Source organism: Cupressus sempervirens, chromosome 9 (assembly GCF_028749045.1).
Source record: "Cupressus sempervirens isolate cs-2001-9-10 chromosome 9, ASM2874904v1, whole genome shotgun sequence".
Lineage (NCBI taxonomy): Eukaryota > Viridiplantae > Streptophyta > Pinopsida > Cupressales > Cupressaceae > Cupressus > Cupressus sempervirens.
Genome location: NC_143126.1, coordinates 297,447,243 through 297,467,767, shown reverse-complemented (window position 1 = coordinate 297,467,767; position 20,525 = coordinate 297,447,243). Strand labels below are relative to the sequence as shown.

At 38.9% G+C, this 20,525-nt stretch overlaps 1 protein-coding gene across 1 annotated transcript in view; it reads left to right on the top strand.

Moving 5' to 3' along the window:
* Nucleotides 1–20,525, top strand: part of LOC149538582 (FAD/NAD(P)-binding oxidoreductase) — a 272,028-nt gene that overhangs the window by 44,803 nt on the left and 206,700 nt on the right. The window contains exon 3 of the mRNA XM_089799888.1: nucleotides 4,790–4,865. Within this exon, the coding sequence (XP_089656014.1) occupies nucleotides 4,790–4,865 (76 nt within the window). The remainder of the gene's footprint in view (nucleotides 1–4,789; nucleotides 4,866–20,525) is intronic.

The window sequence follows — 20,525 nt, the reverse complement described above, 5'->3', positions numbered from 1 at the left end:
ATGACTAAACAAAGCTAGAAAAGTATCATACGGTGTGATAAGGTTGTCTTAGTTGCCAATAGAGTTGTGCCGTATAGAGAAGGTATTGCGAGTTACAAGTATGGGGATAGGTCGCATGATGGAATGTCTACAATAGAAGAAATAGGGAGGAAAATATTAAGGAGGAATATACAAAGGTGCATCATCATTTGTCAAGGAAGGACTCACCAAACACGGGCACATCAAATAAGATGATCAAACCATGGAAACATTTAGACCCCCGTGCATCGGGTGAGAAATATTTGGGTCAAACTCACCAAATAAGCAACAACATTGTAAGATATCTTATGTGGAGGTTAAGAGGAAGGTGATGTCAATCATTGTAGAATAGAAGAAATAAATAAAGGATATCTATTTAGATTTACCAAATCTGATATATATATATATATATATATATATATATATATATATATATATATATATATATTGTGTGTGTGTGTGTAAAATGTCAGAATAATGTGAGAGATTTAACAAGTGTGGAATAAAAGAGGACGAACCAAAAAGTGTTAAAGCTTGCATTCAAGAAAGAAACATTTCTATTTGCTTTGATCTTTTTTGATTTGTTGTATATAGTCCCTCATTGGAGAAATATGCATGAAAGATGTTGAAGCGCAAATAAGTATTTATTATCCTTAAGTATTTCATGAATCTACTCACTTTAGTCTCTCTCTTATTAGTATTTCTATGCATATTATAAGAGCTATTTGCCTTGATCTTCCTCTGGGTATGTTCTTGCTAGAAAAGGGAGATTGATATCAAATTCAGTGGGAGTCTGACAATTCATTAGAGGCAACATTTGATGAGGAGCTCACAAGATTGATATTTAAAGGGAGTCTGAAAATTCATGTGTGTGACTGCATGATTTTAATGGGCCTACCCCTTGTGTACATCATGAGGAAGTGACGACTTCCAAATGATTATCACCAGTATTTGTAGAAGTTATTGAAAGGTGACGATCTTACAATAACTTAATCTTCTATTATGATGGATATCTTATGATGTCTAAGAAGATTATGATAGATTATATCTTGCATGGTGGATTAAGTTCCTTAAATAGACCTTGAATGTTCCTATGGTAAGTATCATTGCGGATACGTGTGCACATACTTTATGAACATTTATGAATACTTGGTGAATGTTATGCAACTTGATGTTCAGGAGACCATTATGCAGAGTACTTGGTGAATATCATGTGACTTGATGTACAGGAGGCCATTACTCACAGTACTTGGTGAATGTCATGTGACTTGACATTTAGGAGGCATTACTCTTGATATCATGAGATGATATCTAAAATGGTGGATATCTTCTAATCAGAGATATCCTTAAAACTTGCCATTCTTGATTTTTACTTGGATGTAATCTTGTGTTTATCTTTGCTAGCTAAGAGGGAGAGTTAATGTTTTGTAGCTTTAGTCGGATAAATACTAGTGAAGATATATATATATATATATTTTGATCAGTAAGAGGTTGAAGCCAAGATTAATTATTATGTGTTGAGATTAATTATTGTTATTTTATTAAGCTTGAGTAGACTTGAACCCTAGACCTCCCAGATAAGAGGCTCACAAGTTATCGTTGTGTTGTAGGCTCATGCCTTATATATATATATATATATATATATATATATATATATATATATATATATATATATATATATATATATATTACTATTTATATAATAGAGAAATTAGTGACTCAAGAGGTATCATATATATATAATTATAAAAATTGTCATTATGTTAATGCTTATTCTCCCTATAAATATTAGAGATCGCTGCCTTCAGAAAGTACATACTTGACAGGTATTGGAAATACATTTGCAGTGATCCAAAAACCAACAAGAACTGAACCTCTTTTTTCTTGACCAAGCCCTTAGACCCGAATCATGACTTGTAACTTAGTTGTTTTTAATAGTAAAGCACAAGTTGCTTTTTATGGTAAAGCACAAGTTGCTTTTTATGAAGTAAATTTTTATGATAGCTTAGGTTAGATTAATTCTGTGAAGGGATACACCACTCCCTATGACGAAAACAACGCTATGTGACACACCACTTATAGGAGAAACTTGTTAAATAAAAGATCGACGTTGCAGAAATGATTGCATTCAAGTATCGAACACCCTTCAACTGTGATTCTTGTTTTATTACATTATGGAAGAGCCACGTCAATGTGTAGAAAGCGGGTATAATTTTATGCAGCAAGACACAGAAGGTAATTTATTTTTGCTTCAATGCCTTTAATTGCCTATGGGAAATTGGATAATAGGTTAAGGGTCTTTTGACGGATTGTTCAGGAATATGTTTTGTAAAATTATGTAATGCATGATTTTAACAAATCACAAGTGCTTAATCGAAATTGGAAACAAAATGATTTTGACCTTGCCATTTGATGCCCTAAATAGAAGCCAAAAGAGTGCCTTGAGGTGGGACACTGTAACAATCTTTTACTCTAAACCGAAGCAAGCATTTTTTAATTGATGTATGAAAATACTAGGGGAAAAGACCCAGTAGTTGTCCAGGCTAACCTCACGCTCCTAGGTCTTCTAAATCGTAAGTTGAATTATGTCGATCTTTTTGGCGTACCTCCGAAGGTGACTCAAGAGCTTAAAGCTAAGGTTTTGGCTTTTGGGCATTTACAGATCTCTCTGTAGAGGTTGTAGAGTGCGAAGTGGTCGAAAATTGTCATTTTAGGACACTTGCCTAATACCCGTTATGTTCACCCCCCAATAGTCGCTCAACAAAAAACACCAATACTTGTCGTTAATGTCCTAGTAGTCATTATGAAATGTCCCAAAAGTGGTGCACAAATGGGTCAATCACCAACCAAAAAAGATAGGAAATGATTGACTGTTAGTACATGTGAGAACAACTATTGGGGGATATCTATGACATATACTCTATCACGGTCATTGGACCCTGTAACAGCTATTAGGTCTCTTCCCTTAATTAGTTTTCCTGATGCAAACTGGAAAACACCAATTAAATTGAATATTAGAAAAGAAAGTAGATATCATACCATACCAAGATGAAGAAGGTCGAAAATCATTACCTTTTATGTCTGCCTATGTTGTCAACTTCCACTTCTTGACATTGCAATACATTGATGCTTGTCCACACTAAATTTTCTGCTTTTGTCACATTTGGTTTCTTCGAAAGCCACAACTTAATTATGATTTATCTATACCCTCTTTCCTTGCTTGTCTTAAATGAGTAAGATAATTACCACTTATGTTGTGAATAGGTGTAATATCACATATAAATCATTTCAGTTCCGTCCCCCATTGCCACAGTCCCTCCCCTTCACTCTTCCCTCCATATGTGTATGTACTATGTACACACACACTCACATGTATAGTACATATATGTATGTGTCACATGTATACTATATCCTTATATATATGTATATTTATTATATACATATCTATGAATATACGTACCTAGGAATATACATACCTATAAATATACATATATATGTATATAATAAATATACACACATACCCACACATAGATGCATGTTATGTGTGTGTGCATGCATGTGCGTTTATAGCTATATACTATATACACATTCCAGTCACCTAGATACCAGTTTCTTGTACCCACATCCATACTAGTAACTAAGCTTATATGTATGTGTGTACATATTCATAGACTCAACTATGAATATGTACACACATACATATAAGCTTAGTTACTAGTATGGATGTGGGTAGGAGATCCCAGTATCCAGGTGACTGGAATTTTTTTGGGGGATTTGGATGTGTTTGAGTATGTGTAATATATAATATATGTAAAAGATAAAGAAATATACAGGTTTACAAAACTAAACCATTGATAGCATGATACTTCATTACTGATTAATGCCAAATGACAAATATGCAAAAAAGTTGAAGAATATATAGTATAGCAATATATAGTCCAGAATGTGCATCCTAGATGCATCCACATGCATTCGGATGAGGCAACTTGTATACATCTATACTAGATGCATAGGGGCAAGGCACACATCCTGCAACTAAGCATATAAGGTATTTCCATAGTGCTTTTGCATCTTGAGATTCATTATAGAGATTTGTTATGATTAGATAGACAAAAATAATATTTACATGCAAATATAACTAATATCACAAAGAAATAAAGCACGCATAAAATGAATAGAAGACACAGATTTAACGTTGTTCACCTAATCCCTAAGCTACGTCCACCAAATAACGAGTCCAATATTATTATCTAGTAACTTTAGCCTGTTACAATCTTCAACCTCCCTTACAGCTCAATACTGCTGCAAGAGGCTATATATTCATCTTAGAAAACCCTAACCCTAAGCCAATATTAGATAATTTATGCGGACTTAACAAGTTAACCCTAAACATACTTGACGAGTCAAACTTGGGAAATGATTAACGCGTCAATGCAGAAATCCTTGACGAGTTAATCTATTTTTTTTTTTCCCGGGGCAATGTCTTGAACCCCACAGGTTATGAAAAGTGTATAGTACTTTCCTAATCAGTCATCACATATCAACAAGAATCACACAAAATGGTAAATAGAGTGTACCTTAACTATAGATATGCAATGCAAGTTGGTTTTACTTTATTGGATACATAGTTCGAATGCTCAAAGGCATAATTAATTATTGTTTTTAGTTCCTTCAAAACATACTTATATATGGTATCTTATTTAAGTTAATGTCCTTTGGGAAAGTAAAAATTGTTTCTTTGATGGTTCCATTGTATTTGTTTGTGTGTCAGCACTTGACCCAAAGCAGTGGGTTCAATTTAAATTGCAAGATGTTGCCAGAGTTAGCCACAACACTAATATATATAGGTAATAAATTTTTGCAGAGCATATGATTTTAACCTTTCATGTATTTAAAGATGATGAATGTAAATTTTTAAAATGTCACTTGTATATGAATGTCATGAAATTGCTCTCTTAGTTTTAATTCTCATCTAAATAGAACTAATTATATTTGCATCGTATGCTATTTGTATGACGTTATTGTAAAAGTCAAAGTGTCCAATCAATTTTAACTTTTGAAATGAGTGAAGTAAATGTCGTAAATAATTGACCTTCTTCTCATATGCCTATTTCTGGGCCTTTGTTTAAGGCTTGAAGATTACTCCTCCATATTATAATTAGGGCTATTATGTTATAGATAACCTATCATGTACCTCTATACATATGTGGAACAAGAAAACTTTTCATCTCTAATTACCATGAAGCATAATCCTACTCATGCTTATGAAGCAATGATGGGTAATGAGCTTGTTGGACTTAATAGGTGAGGAAAGTGTAATAGACCAAATGTCTGATATGTAAAATTTAATAAATAATATAGATTTTAGAAGGATACTAATAATTTGTGATCCTTTCCAAAAATTTAATTTTTTCAAAAAGAGCTCGTTATGATTTTTATTAACAAGCTGTTTCGTTAATCTTGTTATATAAAAAACTGTGAAAATATTTCGATGGCTTTGTAAGTTTTTATTTTCTTTCTTTAGACTTCTCAGTTTTTTGTTGGTTCTTTATATTGGCCCTTTAGTGTTAGAATCTCATCGCATGAAGAATACACAAATATACAGCAGGGGGCAGAAGGGGTTGGTGGCGAATTGGTATATTAACAAACTCTTACTTTTCAATGCTTCTTTAGACACAATAGAAATACTTTATAAAGATTAATCAACCACAGATGCAAGATCTAGCAAGTAAGAACAAAAAAGACAAGATTTAATTGGAAATCCTTATGGGAGAAAGCCATGGCAAAGAATTTCTTTAATATTGAAAACTCCTTACAAATTTTGTAGATTCCAACCCGCAGGAGATGCTGATCCTTCTTTAAAAGATTTCTTAGGCACTGACTCACTGGAAGCACCAACTCTAACAATTGAGCACTGACTTAGTAAGAGACACCAAACTCAAATTTCCACCGTATCAATGTTGCTTCTACAATGAATGATGAATAGCCTCTTTCCCTACAACTTTTGCTATGGATCTTTACTTCAAACTGTGATAATCTCTTCTCGAATCTGCTAGAAACTTTTGCTTAACTTCTGCCTTGATCATTGCACCAAATTCGACTTATATCTTTCTTCAAGTTCTCCTCATTACATACACTTCTTAATCCGTCTTTCAATGAACTCCTTCACATGTATGCTAAAGACTGCATAAACCTGACCATAGATCTGCATATAAATCTGGTTTATGTTCTTCAAATAAGACTGCCCACATTCTTCAATTTTAATTGCAGAAATGTTTCATGTCTGATTTTTCTTTTATCTTTCCGTGTTATTCTTTCATAGAGAATGATCATCATATATTTTCTTTTCAACATCACGATACATCTCATAAATGTCTTATTCCTTATATCTTCTATGTTGAAAGGTTCACATCTTTTCGATGTAGTCACTGCCTTTGAAAACTTACAACATTTATTGATAATTACCACCTTGTCATAATGAATTATTGTTGCTCTTAATGTTCTGTCTTCACCATAGTTGACTTCAATACATTATCGCCAGTTTCTAATCTTCCATTGCAGCCTTACCTTAAGTAGTATATCTGTTGTTGCATTAAAATAATCTTCAGTTGTTGGCTTTTAATTGTTTAACTTCAAATTCGATTGCTTTATATGGTCTTCCAAAGATCTTTCTTTTAATTTTTCACACACATTCCCTTCTATCTCTCCTTCATTCAATTCTCCATAGTTTTATATCTATTACATGCCTTTTTATGAAGGGTTCAAACTCTTTGGAAGGGTCATCTCTTCTTAATTTTCTGTAAACAGATCCCACCTTTCATTAATTACTTTTTCGAATTGCACCACTTTATAAACACTAATTACTTAACTGATAAAACTTTATAATGGATCTCACATTTGTCTTAAAGTGAACTGCTTTTGTTCTGTGAATAAGACGGATTCAGTTAATGAATTGCTGATGTTATTAATCCATTCAAGTGTCATAATGGAAGTTGCTTATGTTTAATTAGGAAGTTGTTCAGGCATGAAGTCTGTAATTTTTGAACCAGAATACATGGAAATGCAATAAACTGAAACTTAAAACACAAAAAAACAGATACAATAACTTATTCCGGGAAAACCCTCCGCTTGAGGGTGAAAAACCCAACCCCAAAAACTATAGATCCTTCATTAGATGCTAAAACAAATACAGAGTTGTCAAGCTTATGATTGTTGACACTAAATAATCAAACGATCAGACTTATACATAGTTCAATGACTTTAGATATGCAGATACAGAATATTAAAATCTTGTAATGTTCCCATTTTTAGTAGGTTCCCGCAGTTGGCTAGGTCAGTTCACTATCACGATCCTCTTGAGCTGACAATGGGATTTGAGGGTCTCAGTTATGTGGTTATAGCATAGTTATAGGACTCAAACTCGCCTCTGACTCGGAAAGTCAAAATCAGACTCAGACTCAGACTTAGCAACTGTACTCGGGAAGGACTCGAAAAATTGAAAAACCCATGAAATTGAAAGATTTTTAAAGATTTTTAGATTTTTCCATGCATCTTTTTACAGTATAACCCGGAGACTCGCACCCCCCTCCCAAACCTTGAAGTACCTGTCCCCGAGATATCCTCGCACCGGGTGCTTGAGTACCCAAGCACCCCCACCTTCGCCATTTCGCAACCATGCCACCACTAGGATGTGTACTTGAATTTCTATTTGAATTTTGATTTTTGAATGTTACTATTGGGTATGTAATACGTTACTATGTTGAATGTCAATGGTTCTAATTTATATTGCAATTTTGCTATGTTCAAGTATTTTAATTTGGTATGTTCTAGTAAACTACTGAAACATCATTTCATAACTAGCATTTCAAGTTCTATATGTATACTATACAACAACCCTCTCAAGCCCGTCCTCCCCTTGATGCTGTCCCTTTGCCGTCTTGAAAATGAGGCCTAGTTTCCCTGCATCCCGAAAACTCGCCCCGGCGTACCACCGTCCCTAAGAACCCCCGTACATCAAATACACAATAATTGAGATAATTAGAAGCTACTTAATACACATACGCAATTTTGCATAGATCACATAAGTATAAAGTGAATTTCTGAAGGAGAAAAATTGAATAACACAATATAAAGTAACAAACATAGTGTCATTACAGTGTCAAATGTCTACAATATTCATGGATTACAAAATCCAGGGTATCAAAAGTTCAAAACATATATCAAAATAACAACTAGAGTGTAGAACAGTAGAAGATTAAGGCTCATAATAGCCTATGTCCTCCTATGAGTATGCCTAAGATAAGTCATGAAAGACTGTAGAGCCATTCTCTCTCCTTGTGTCTGAGGCTGAACCTCATCCTCATCCTCATCCTCACCCACATAATTTTCATCATCAGACTCAAATCCATCACTCCTAGCCTGAAGGTCATGCACTCTGTCTCCTCGCACTCTAGTCTCCTTGATTACCATTGCTATTGCCTCAGCCTCCCGATCCACCTGATCAACCACTCCACGTCTTTATCATTGAAGATAGGATCAACAATCTCTCTGTTCCACTCTGCATGTGGATCGACATTCTTTAATACAATCAGTGATGTATCCGTGCCCAGGATTTGTCTATGGCGAAGGTGAAGGTTGTAGTGAGCAAAGACAAGATCATTCAATTTTTTCACTGCCAACCTATTGTGCTTCTTTGAGTGTATATGCTCATATAGACTCTAATTACGTTCTAATCCTAATGCACTAAATGGTTGGCTCAAGATGCAAATTGTAATCCTTTGTAAATTTGGTACCTTAGTGCCAAACATTTCCCACTATGACTCTGAAACAAGAAAATTTTAAATCAGTTCAATAAGTTTGATTTTATCAAATTAAAATACTAATATAATTAGAAATTAGGATGTAGAATCAAATATTTTTACTAAGCATCAATTCTGTCGTATTTTTTTTATGCATAATTCCCATGCAAATAAGTCCCTTTGAGCTTTTTTATACAACTCAATCTTACGGACTACAATTGTTCCAACTCTTGAATTAGGTGACATTCTCTTTACAACATCATAGAGGCCACTCTACACCTCATTATCAGCCTTGAAATGTGGGCTTAATTGGTATGCTAGATAAGGGAAGTAGGCTGTTGCATGTATAGGCTTGTAAAGTAGATTGTGCTAGCATCTATCAATGACATCCCATATAGGCCCATACCTATCTCGATTCCTTGCAAGAAAAGAACGAATGACCTCCTTCACCCATCCATGGCCTCATAAATGTAGCCCATTGAGGGCTTCTCTCCATTAGTAGTTCATAGGAGAACAAGAAGCGGCTTTATGAACTCCAATTATTATGAAAGTTGGAAGAGAAACAATCAGCTTTAAGTTTTTTCTTTAAAAAATGAACAATAATTTATAACATAATTTCATAAACAAAGAAAGTTGAAATGAGGACAAAAAGGAAAATTACTGTCACAATATCAGCGATTGGTGTCCAAAAGGAAGCCTCATCAAAAATGTGATCAGCTGCATCAATCCCTGCAGTGATCTTTGCATATGATGATGCAATCCACTTTTCACTAACAAACATGCATCTCAAACCTCCCTTTGAATCAGACAAAGATTTCAATGTGAGAAAAATTGGTTGCAAATTTAGTGACCCCTAGACGAGACAACTCCTTTTGGTTAGTGTATTTCCTCGTGAGGTTGATGACCCATGTAATTATATATGAATTTGCATACACTCCTTCCTTTCTCTATAATTGTTTTTATCCAAGGGAGTTTACCAAGATCCTCTAACGTGAGGTCAATGCAGTGAGTAGCACAAGCGGTCCAAAATATGTGAGAGTGTCTCTTTATAAGCTTTCCTGCAACAACATAATTTTTTGCATTATTTGTAACTATCTGCACCACATTCTCCTCGCCCACATCCTTTATCACTTCATCCATTACCTCACAAAGATATTCAACATTCTTTGTTTTTTCTAAGGCATGAATTGATTTAAAAAAAACTATGGCACCTGAAGAAAAAGAAACAAATTAGTATAATGATCAATGATGAATCATAATTTATAAATTCATAATTTATAAACTTAAGCACTTAAGTACAAGCTCTACTTCTAAATTTTTAATGTTTACAATTACCTGATGAGGAGACAAAAAAGTTGAAGAGTGTTCTACTCTTATCAATCCAACCATCAGTCATGATGGTGCAACCGTTCATGTTCCACACCTCACACTGCTCCTTGATTGCACCGTCTACATCAGCCACCCTTTGGGTCAAAATAGGGCCTTTTAGCTCGTCAGCACTAGGGGCTTTGAACCCCGGACCACAAACAGTAACAACATCGAATGCAATTTGCCAATAAGGGAACCTAAAGCTAATTAAATAAAATTTTAAGTTAAACAAATTAGTATATTATATTATTACTATTAAATTTGGAAACAATTTAAAATAAACAAAATAAGCATATTATTGTCTTTTGAAAGTTGAAACTTAAAGCAAGAGAAGTAAGACATAAATTTAAATTTAAATAAATAAGTACCTTGCTGCATTGAATGAAATGTTGTTGTAGATGAAGAGGTCTCCAAGTGCCAATTTTGCATAATCATGCTTCCCCTTGTTCCAATCCATGCTCTCAAATGATGGTTGTGCACCTAGAGCCGTGCATGGAACAAACATGAAATCAAGTGTTGATCCTTGCTTACGAATGCAAGACCCAATGGTCACACTCGTAGAAGCAGTAGCATCCGTAGGTGGAGTTGGGGATAATGGAGAGCAAAAACTAGATCTCTGTTGGGCTAGTTGTGCCATTTCTTCTTGTTGCTTCTGTTTTGATACTTTTCTCTTTTTTTTTTCCTTTACAAGAGTTTGCATGTCTCGCATAGCATCTTGGGGTACATCTTTGCATTTTTTAGCATTACGCCTAGGTCTATGTGCTAGGTGATACTTCAATCTATTTATGCCTCCCCCGTTATATATTACACTGCAATGCCATCATGTAACAACTCCCTTTTTGTGGCCTTGGATGGCATGTTTCCAAGCCCTATCGCTTGCTATTACAGCTGGGTCTGCATCGGGGTTAAATGCAGGCCTAGTTCAACTTCCACAAGGCTCATCCTGAGGCATGATGTCAATGTGTTTGCTGCTGCAATATGAATATAAAAAAGTTAGCATCAAATCAGATTTTTAAACTTTAAGGCCTTCTTACTTATCAAGTTTGTCATCAAGATAAACTAGAATAAATCTAGATTCTAAATAGTAGATACTAGAAATAGAGACTAAAACAAATGTAAACAAAATGGAAAGTAAAAAATATGAATGTAAAACATATTACAAAACAACACAAAGAAATGTAACTTGTTACTTACCTCTTCAAATTTGCACAAACAATGGAAATGCAAGTAAGTTTGTAGAAGTCTCCTCTAAATGCTTCCTTAAACTCCTCTCAATGCTTAAGTGCAAGCTATAAAGTTGCACAAAACATCAACAATCGATACAGGAGAACCAACTAGTTTGCTAATTTCTCTCTCAAAACCCCAATACTTTTCTCTAACTCTTTCCTCTCTATCACAAGCATAAACAAATGGTAGAATGACCTTTTTAGGTCAAATAGATGTTATAACAACTGAAAAATTGCAACTTAAGTCTTTGTTTTTTCAAATTTTTGCACTTTATGGCCTTTGCTGCCGGCGAGAGTCTTGGACTCGGGACTCGGTGAGTCCACGCGGACTTTGCCAAGACTCAGTCGAGTCTTAGTCCAGAGGCCATTTGCCTCAGAAAGGCTTCCTCTACCTCGGACTTGCCGAGTTCTGTTTGGACTTGCAGAGTCCCGAAACACTGGGTTATAGGCTTTCAAATAGCCTATGATGTGTTTTGGCTTCGTTTAAGTGACTTACTATTTATAGTATGCCAATCTGTTGGTTCAGATGAGCTCAATTGAATTAGAAGAGTTGAGTGATGCTTAGTTTTTATTTTGGATTTCTGGTTTGGGCTCCAAGAATCTTGGAGGGAGCGTCTATTTATAGTAAGTCACCCTCGTCAGGTTTATTCATTGTCTTTCAGCTTTAGGATCACTTTTTGGTGTTGTCAGATTTTGATTTTGATTCTTCTTTAGCTGTTTTCACAAGACGAGTGAATTATTATTATTATTCATATAAATACACTGAGGTTGCTATTTTTGTTGGTGTTATTTGTTGGTCATCTTAGAATCATGGCATGTTGGACCTGGGGCGAAATTTTTTAAATCATGGGAACAAGAAACAGTGGCCTTACGTGTCAGAATATTAAGTTATGGTGGAAAAGGTCATTTTCAGAGCCAAAAGCAATTAATAAATTAGATTATAATGACACTTTAGTATATTCTAATGTTGTGTGTGGGAAGCTTCTTAAGTGAAGTTCATTTGTTTGTGCCATTTTGAAGATTGTAAATATGAGCCCATTTGATGGAAAAAACATCCAATTATTTGTTTATCTCTTTGCTTGTTGTCTTTGTGACAATTCCAAATCTGTGGTTTTGTGCCCTTCTTGAAGTATAGGGTTTGTTAAGAGGTGTTCTCTATTGCTGAAGTATAGTGGAGATTGGAGTTGTGTATTCTGGAAATTTGTTGGCGGTTTCTCCTACTGCATTTGCTGTGTCTAAGGAGATTTCTTATTGGAGGACTTGTTGCATTTATTACATCAAACTTCATGGTTGCAAATCGAGGGTTTAAATTGAGTTCTAGAGACTGCCATTGTGCCATTTGAGGCAGCTTGTGGACTTTAATTATGCCTGCAACCTTTCACAAGGTTTAGATGTCATCTTTGGAGGCAGGGTGCTATTTATATAGGGACTGCGATTCAATATTCAGGCCTGCATTTTATTTCAATGTACCTGCAAATACAAACAGCAGACCCACATGAGTAATTGGATGAAGTCATCTGCAAATCTGGGACTGCAAGATATATTGGAGCTTGCAAAATTAACTAGGGTGATTGGCAGCTTGTGTCAGGGACCTGCGTTTTGGCATTGGGGTCAGCGTATTGCCTTGCCAAGGCTTCAGTGTTAAAGCACATACAAACTGGCAGCAATTTTGATAACTGGTCAATTGGGAGGAGGCTCATGGCAACCACATCGGCATTTCCAACTATAATCCAGGTTCATTATTATTGAATGTAACTTCAAGATTTACATTTTGCAAGAAAAATCAAAGTCCATGATTGATGATTGTAATAGGTATTTTGAGGTATTGGTATAATTCAATCTATTGACCAGTTAGCATTAGTTTCAGCGTCTGCCCTTGAATGTAATTGATTTTATAAAATCATATCTACCAAAACTTAATAAGCAAATTCATTTCTAACATCAGATATAGTTAAACGAAGATTGGCACCAAGTGTTTGACAGAATGTCAAACTTCTAAAATTTGCTTTTAAAAATTGGAATTGTTGAAGCTATAACCAGGTGGGGTTATTACAGTGGTATCAAAGCTTGCTTGCAAAGTGTTTGACAAAATGTCAACCAATTGAATTATAAAAGAATTTGGTGTTTGACAAAGCTATAACCGGGAGTTATTACAAATCTGCAAGTATCTCATAGATACAATCATCAATGGGACAGACTCATACACAAATCTAATGCTTACAGATCTATATCCAATGATGGTGTAGCATAGATTGCTCTTATAACAAATGATGAACTTGTTCTTCAAACATAAATTTCAGAGCTTCATCTGCTAAGATCTCCGTCAATCTGAAGAAAAAACTTGAACAACACTCGATACTGTAACCAACCGATAAGAAAGACAAATCTTTTCTCGATGAAATACAAAGGGACATTGCCGTTACAAAAGATGAGTCGTCGATGGTTAAGATGCCAGATGTTATACGACACATCATAACCATTATTCACTTTGAGACTTAATACAACCGACCGCAAAAGCCATATTGATAGTAATAAAGGAAACATCGGAAGCCATAACAAATGATGCTTGGGCTGAAGAAAGGATCACAATGAATTCGACAATAATTGAAGACGGCTGTCAAAGAACGATGAATATATACAGCCCGATAAAACTTAGCACACGATTTCAATCAGGCTGAGCAGTGACAGTTCATGAGAGATGTCACTTTACCTTCATTAGAAACATAGCATTTGATATAAAGAACAATGGACAGATGCATAGGCATGATAGAGTCTCTGACGTTGATTAGAAGCAACTCTAGAAAATATATAACAAAGAACAAGGAATGCAAATAAGATAAAATAAGTTAAATTTATTAATGTCCAACAACAGACCAACAAGGGTCTAAGGGACTGGGAATAGTACAAAGGGAAAATGCTAGCAAGGGAGGGAGCACCAAATGGTGGCCATGGGAAGAGCATGAAACAAAACCAACAAAAGAAAGAAAGAAAGAAAGAGCTAGGTACTCCTCGTAGGCGAGAAGTAGTCTACTCCTCGTAGGCGAGAAGTAGTCTAGAATGGAAAAGTGTGCTCTAAAACAAGAAGGCGCTTTGAAAAGCCGCCTTTGAGGCCTTTTAGAAGTAGGGATGTGTTGTCGAGTGTGATCACTGTAGGGTCTCAAAGATCTGGTGTGGCTCGAGTGAGTGCAGAGAGACCGCTTCGACCCTTGGGTGGGAACCACAGGAGCGAAGAAGGAAGTAATGAGCTGTGCAGGGGTCAATGTCAAGGGAAATTGGAGTTGTAGAGTGTGGTCAGGAAGCTGTAAGGACTCTTGAAGGTAGAGTGCGAGACACCGTTGGTCTAAACAAACAATGGAACCTCCCCCAGATCTCATAATAGATGGGGCAACGGAAAATAAAGTGAGTTTCGGTCTCAGCCTCCTCAAGGTGATAAGGCGGCAGATCCTATCCTCCTTGTCAATTTGGTGATCATTTTGAATACGTAGCTTGTGGGAGCCCACTCTAAAAGTTTCCAAGGAGATGCAAAGGGTGCGAATCTAGCGATGAGTTAGGTACTAGGGATGCAAAATAACCCGGACTTGGATATCAAGGAAGTGTTCAGCGTAGAAGGCCATACGCGGACAATGCCCACCTGAACGGTTACTCAAAGTCGTGATAATATATTGTTTGTGAATGTCAAGTCTGACATGCTCATTCAGCTCTTGCTGAGGTGGAAGGAGGTGAGCTGGAGCGTCCAAAGAAAATTGAAAGGGGGGAAGGCAATTCATAGTAAAACCAATCGAGCCAAGAAGGGTAGAGGCCTGGGCGAACCAACATTGAGACCTGCTACCAAGGTCCGAGCCCTTGACCACCTCAGAAGAACAGTAGGCTAGGTAGGAATATTTGTGATGGCCTTCAAAAGAGTTAGTGAAGCTCTAAAGCTGGTGAAGAAACCAAACCAAATAAAAAATTGTCACTAACCTGAAAGGATGATCCCCAAACTCGGCCAAAATGATGTTGTGAGGTGTGGATTGGTGACATTTGATAATTTGCCTAAGAATAAGTCTAGACTTTCTCAACTGAGGCCCAGTTAGACTCCAAGAGGGATGGGGCCCCACACAGTAGAGCCATATGAGATAGTCGGCTTGACTAGGGAGTCTAGAAGGGACATTTGGGTCGTAGTATCCTGGAACTAGTGACGAAAACATTGTCTCTCGAGCATAGCAAGGGAGCCAAGCCCCTTGGTGACTCCGGGCTGCATGGCCGGTCTCAAATTGAAACAAGGTCCAAAGAACTTAACCCTCAAGTAAGTATATGAAAATGCGATCTCAATCTCAACACCTTGGAAATAAAATGGAGGTGTGTTTGAAGACTTGAGTCTTGCCCAGGTTCACTACTAGCTCACGTGAGTCGCAGAAGGAGGCCAACCCATCAAGAAGTCGTTGGAGCCCATTGGGGGGAGAAGCTAGGAGAATCATATCATCAACAAATAGAAGAATGGAGATCAACACTTGGTGTACGTAGTAGCCATTGCTAGGGAGTGAGAAGTCTCGGAGGAATGCCTCAAGCTCGTCAATGTAGATATCGAAAAAAGTTGGGGAGAGAGGACAACCCTGCTTCAGCTCAATGGTGCTCTAGATAGGATCAGAGAAACCTTGTGGAGTCTTGAGTATACACCACACTCTCGTATAACCGCATAATAGTAGTCAAGAGAATCACAGAAATTTCGATGACCTTAAGTTGCTGGAAGAGAGCTGCTTGAGGAACATAATCAAAGGCTTTGTGAAAGTCTATAAACCAGCAGTAAACTTTTGTAGAGCGCTAACAGGCTTCGTCAATGATAGCCCGTAAAGTCAAAATGTGATCTGTGGTCTGAGAATCTGTACGAACCCGACCTGGCCTATAGCTTGACAATGTCGCTGATCAAGCTCCTTGGATAAGATGGCGTTCAACACAGTGGCGTAAAGTTTGGCAAAAGTATGCCCAACCATGATGATCTTGTAGTTGCCAGGGCTAGAAGTGGGCTTGGACTTGTGGACCAGATAGATAATATGTCGTGACCATGAGTAGGGGGAAGCCGGTGCAAACCACTCTATTAAAGAGCATTGTAAGAAAGGAACCCAGAGTTGAGATACCAAGCTTGAAGAGCTCCGCTAGGAACCCTTCCTCTTCTGGTGTTCTGCTACTTTTCATAACTCTAACAACCTCACTAATGTTGGAGAAGTAGAAGAGGTGACGCTGGGGAGGGGGGATGAGGTGAAGGGGGGGCTGGTGGGGAAACATGGTGTGCTAAAAAAGCTTCAAAAACTGGTAGAGAGAAGCACAAAAGGATCTACATGCAGTAAGGTGAACTTTTTCTTCTTGTGGCGAAGAAAGTGGCAATAGGCGAGTCTTATTTGAGTGGAAGAGGGAGAAGGGGTGGACGAAGTAGAATGTAGCATGCAATTGAATGACTTGCAGTCCTCATCGAACCATTGGTTCATGGGGTAAGATCTGCGTTTGGGTTTGTGGGTGAGGGAGGAGGTGCAATAGGGTATTGAGAGAAGGGTAGATTCCCACAAAGCGGATGCAAGTGAGGCAAACATTCAGGTCATGTCCCTAGAGTCGGTGAACGGAGCCTGGGGGAGAAGCCATTTGAGGTGGTGGATAAAGAGATCACAGTCATTGTTGGTGAAGCAAAAGGAAGTGCGGGTAAGGGGAGGGGGGAGATTGCAAGACGGGGGCAAGGAGAAGTGGAGGGGGAGCGAGGAAGGGAAGGTGGTGGAGGGGCTCGAAGAGTGATGCTAAGGAGGGCGTGATTAGCTAGGGGAAGGCGAGAGATGGTGAAGCGACTGATGAAGGAGATGGAGGAGGCAATAGATAGAACATAGTGCACAATGCTAGCATTGCCACAATGGGGCCAACAGGTAAAGAGCTTGGAGCCAAGGAAACAAGAAAGCCCATTCAGGATCACCAAGTTCGAAGACTCGCATAGCTGTAGTAGATGGCGGCCATACCGATTAAAGGGTCCTTAACTATCCTCTGAGGAGTGATGTAACCCCACTGAACCTGGATCAGAAATAGTCGTACACATGGGATTCGATCCACGACCGTGGAGGGGGGCTGAAGGTCACTAGTCCATGCATTAAAATCTCCCAAAATGATGATGTCGCCCATGGTAGAGAATCTGGTAATGTGCTCGAGAAAGTCCTCATAGGGGTCCCTACCCTCCGTGTTGTGAATTGCATAGCAGGAAGATGCTGGTGGGAAAGAGCAAACAACAACGTAAATATCTCTATAAAGTGAAGTCACCCGATTGATACGAATCCACATGAACCTAGTGTAGCTGTTAGAGTGAACCAAAGAAATAGTGCTGAGAAGGCGATCTCTAAAATGATAAGCAACCCCACTAGAATCCCTAACACCACCCGAGCACCTGACCTCATCTCCGAAGGAAGAAAGCCATTGATAGGTGGTCACATCAGGAAGAGGACGCATGGGGCTCTTATGTGTCTCCATGACAAAAAGGTTAGTTGAACCAATAACATCGCTAAGTAAGTGAGGCAAGGACCATAGGGTACTATTGCCATTTCAACAGTTGAGGCACAGAGAGCCAACAAGAGCCTCACCCATGCCCAACTTATTTTGTGCACGTCATTTGGCCTTAGAGGCTGACCTCGACTCTCATCTTGCAGGGAAAATGTTGCAAAGCATAATGAAGCGTGTAGTGGAAGGACTTGCAGTCCTCATCAAACCACTGGTTCATGGGGCAAGATCTGCAATTGGGATTGCAGGTGAAGGAAGAGGTGCAGTGGGGAATGGAGAGAAGGGTAGATTCCCACAAAGCGGACACAAGTGAGACAAACATTCAGGTAACGTCCCTAGAGTCGGTGAAGGGAGCTTGGGGGAGAAGTCATTTGAGGTGGTGGATAGAGAGCTCATAGTCACTATCAATGAAGCAAAAGGAATTGTAGGTAAGGGGAGGGGGGAGGTTGCAAGATGAGGGGGGCAAGGAGAAGTAGAGGGGGAGCAACGAAGGGAAGGTGGCAGAGGGGCTCGAAAAGTGATGCTAAGGAGGGCATGATCAGCCAGGGGAAGGCAAGAGATGGTGAAGTGGCTGATGAAGCAGATGGAGGAGGTAGTAGATAGAACATAGTCCACAACCCTAGTGCTGCCACAATGGGGCCAAAAGGTGAAGAGTCTGGAACGAGGGAAACAAGAAAGCCCATTCAGGATCACCAAGTCCGAAGATTTGCATAGCTGTAGTAGATGGCGGACATACCAAGTAAAGGGTCCTTGACTATCCTCTGATGAGCAATGTAACCCCACCAATTGTACACATGGGAGGGATCAAATCTACAGTTGTGGGGGGGGGCTGAAGGTCACTAGTTTGTGCATTAAATTCTCCAATTTTGATGATGTCGTTCATGGCAGAGAATCCGATAGTGTGCTCGAGAAGGTCCTCATAGGGGTCCCCACTCTCCGTGCTATTAACTGCGTAGTAGGAAGATGCTAGCGGGAAATGACAAACAACAATGTGGATATCTCAATAAAATGAAGTCACCCAATCGATACGAATCCACATGAACCTAGTGTAGTTGTTAGAGTGAACCAAAGAAATAGTGTTGAGAAGGCTATCTTTGACAAGACAAGTGACCCCACCAGAATCCTTGACACCACCCGAGCACCTGACCTCATCTCTAAAGGAAGAAAGCCACTAATAGGTGGTAACACCGAAAAGAGGACGAATAGGGCTCTCATGTGACTTCGTGACAAAAAGAAGGTCAGTTGAACCAATAGCACATTAAGTAAGCGAGGCAATGACCATAGGGTACCGTTGCCATTTCAATAGTTGAGGCACATAGAGCCAACAAGAGCCTCACCCATGCCCAACTTCCTTTGTGCGCATCATTTGGCCTTAGAGGCCGACTTCGACTCCCATCCTGTAGTGAAAATGTTGCGAAGCAGAACGAAGCGTCCGATGGAAGGACTTGCAGTCCTCATCGAACCACTGGTTCATGGGGCAAGATCTGCGATTGGGGTTGCAAATGAGGGAGGAGGTGTAGTGGGGAATGGAGAGAAGGGAAGATTCCCACAAAGCAGACGCAAGTGAGCCAAACATGGAGGTAATGTCCCCAGAGGCAGTGAAGGGAGCCCAGGGGAGAAGCCGTTTGAGGTGGTGGATAAAGAGCTCACAGTCATTGTCGATGAAGGAAAAGGGGGGAGGGGGGAGGTTGCAAGATGAGGGGGGCAAGGAGAAGTGGAGGGGGAACGAGGAGGGGAAGGTGGGGGAGGGGTTCGAAGAGTGATGCTAAGGAGGGCATGATCAGCCAAGGGAAGGCGAGAGATGGTGAAGTAGCTGATGAAGGGGATAGAGGAGGCAGTAGATAGAACATAGTCCACAACACTAGCACTGTCACAGTGGGGCCAACAGGTGAAGAGCTTGGAGCTAGGGATACAAGAAAGCCCATTCAAGATCACCAAGTCCGAAGACTCGCATAGCTGTAGCACATGGCAGCCATACCAAGTGAAGGGTCCCTGACTATCCTCTAACGAGCGATGTAACCCCACTGAACTTGGATCAGAAACAGTCATACACATGGGATTGGATCTACGGTCGTGGAGGGGGGCTGAAGGTCACTAGTCCATGCATTAAAATCTCCCAAAATGATGGTCACCCATGGTAGAGAATATGATAATGTGCTCGAGAAGGTTCTCATAGGGGTCCCCACCCTTCATGCTGTGAATTGCATAGTAGGAAGATGTTGGCGGGAAATAGCAAACAATAATGTAGATATCTCTATAAATTGAAGTCACCATTGATACGAATCCACATGAGCCTAGCGTAGCTGTTAGAGTGAACCAAAGAAATAGTGCTGAGAAGGCGATCTCTGACAAGACACGTGACCCCACTAGAATCCCTGACACCACTCGAGCACCTGACCTCATCTCTAAAGGAAGAAAGCCATTGATAGGCGGTAACACTGGGAAGAGGACACATGGGGCTCTCATGTGTCTCCGTGACAAAAAGAAGGTCAGTTGAACCAATAGCATCGCTAAGTAAGTGAAGCAAGGACCACAGGGTGCTTTTGCCATTTTGATAGTTGAGGCACAAAGAGCCAACAAGAGGCTCACTAGTGCCCAACTTCCTCTGTGT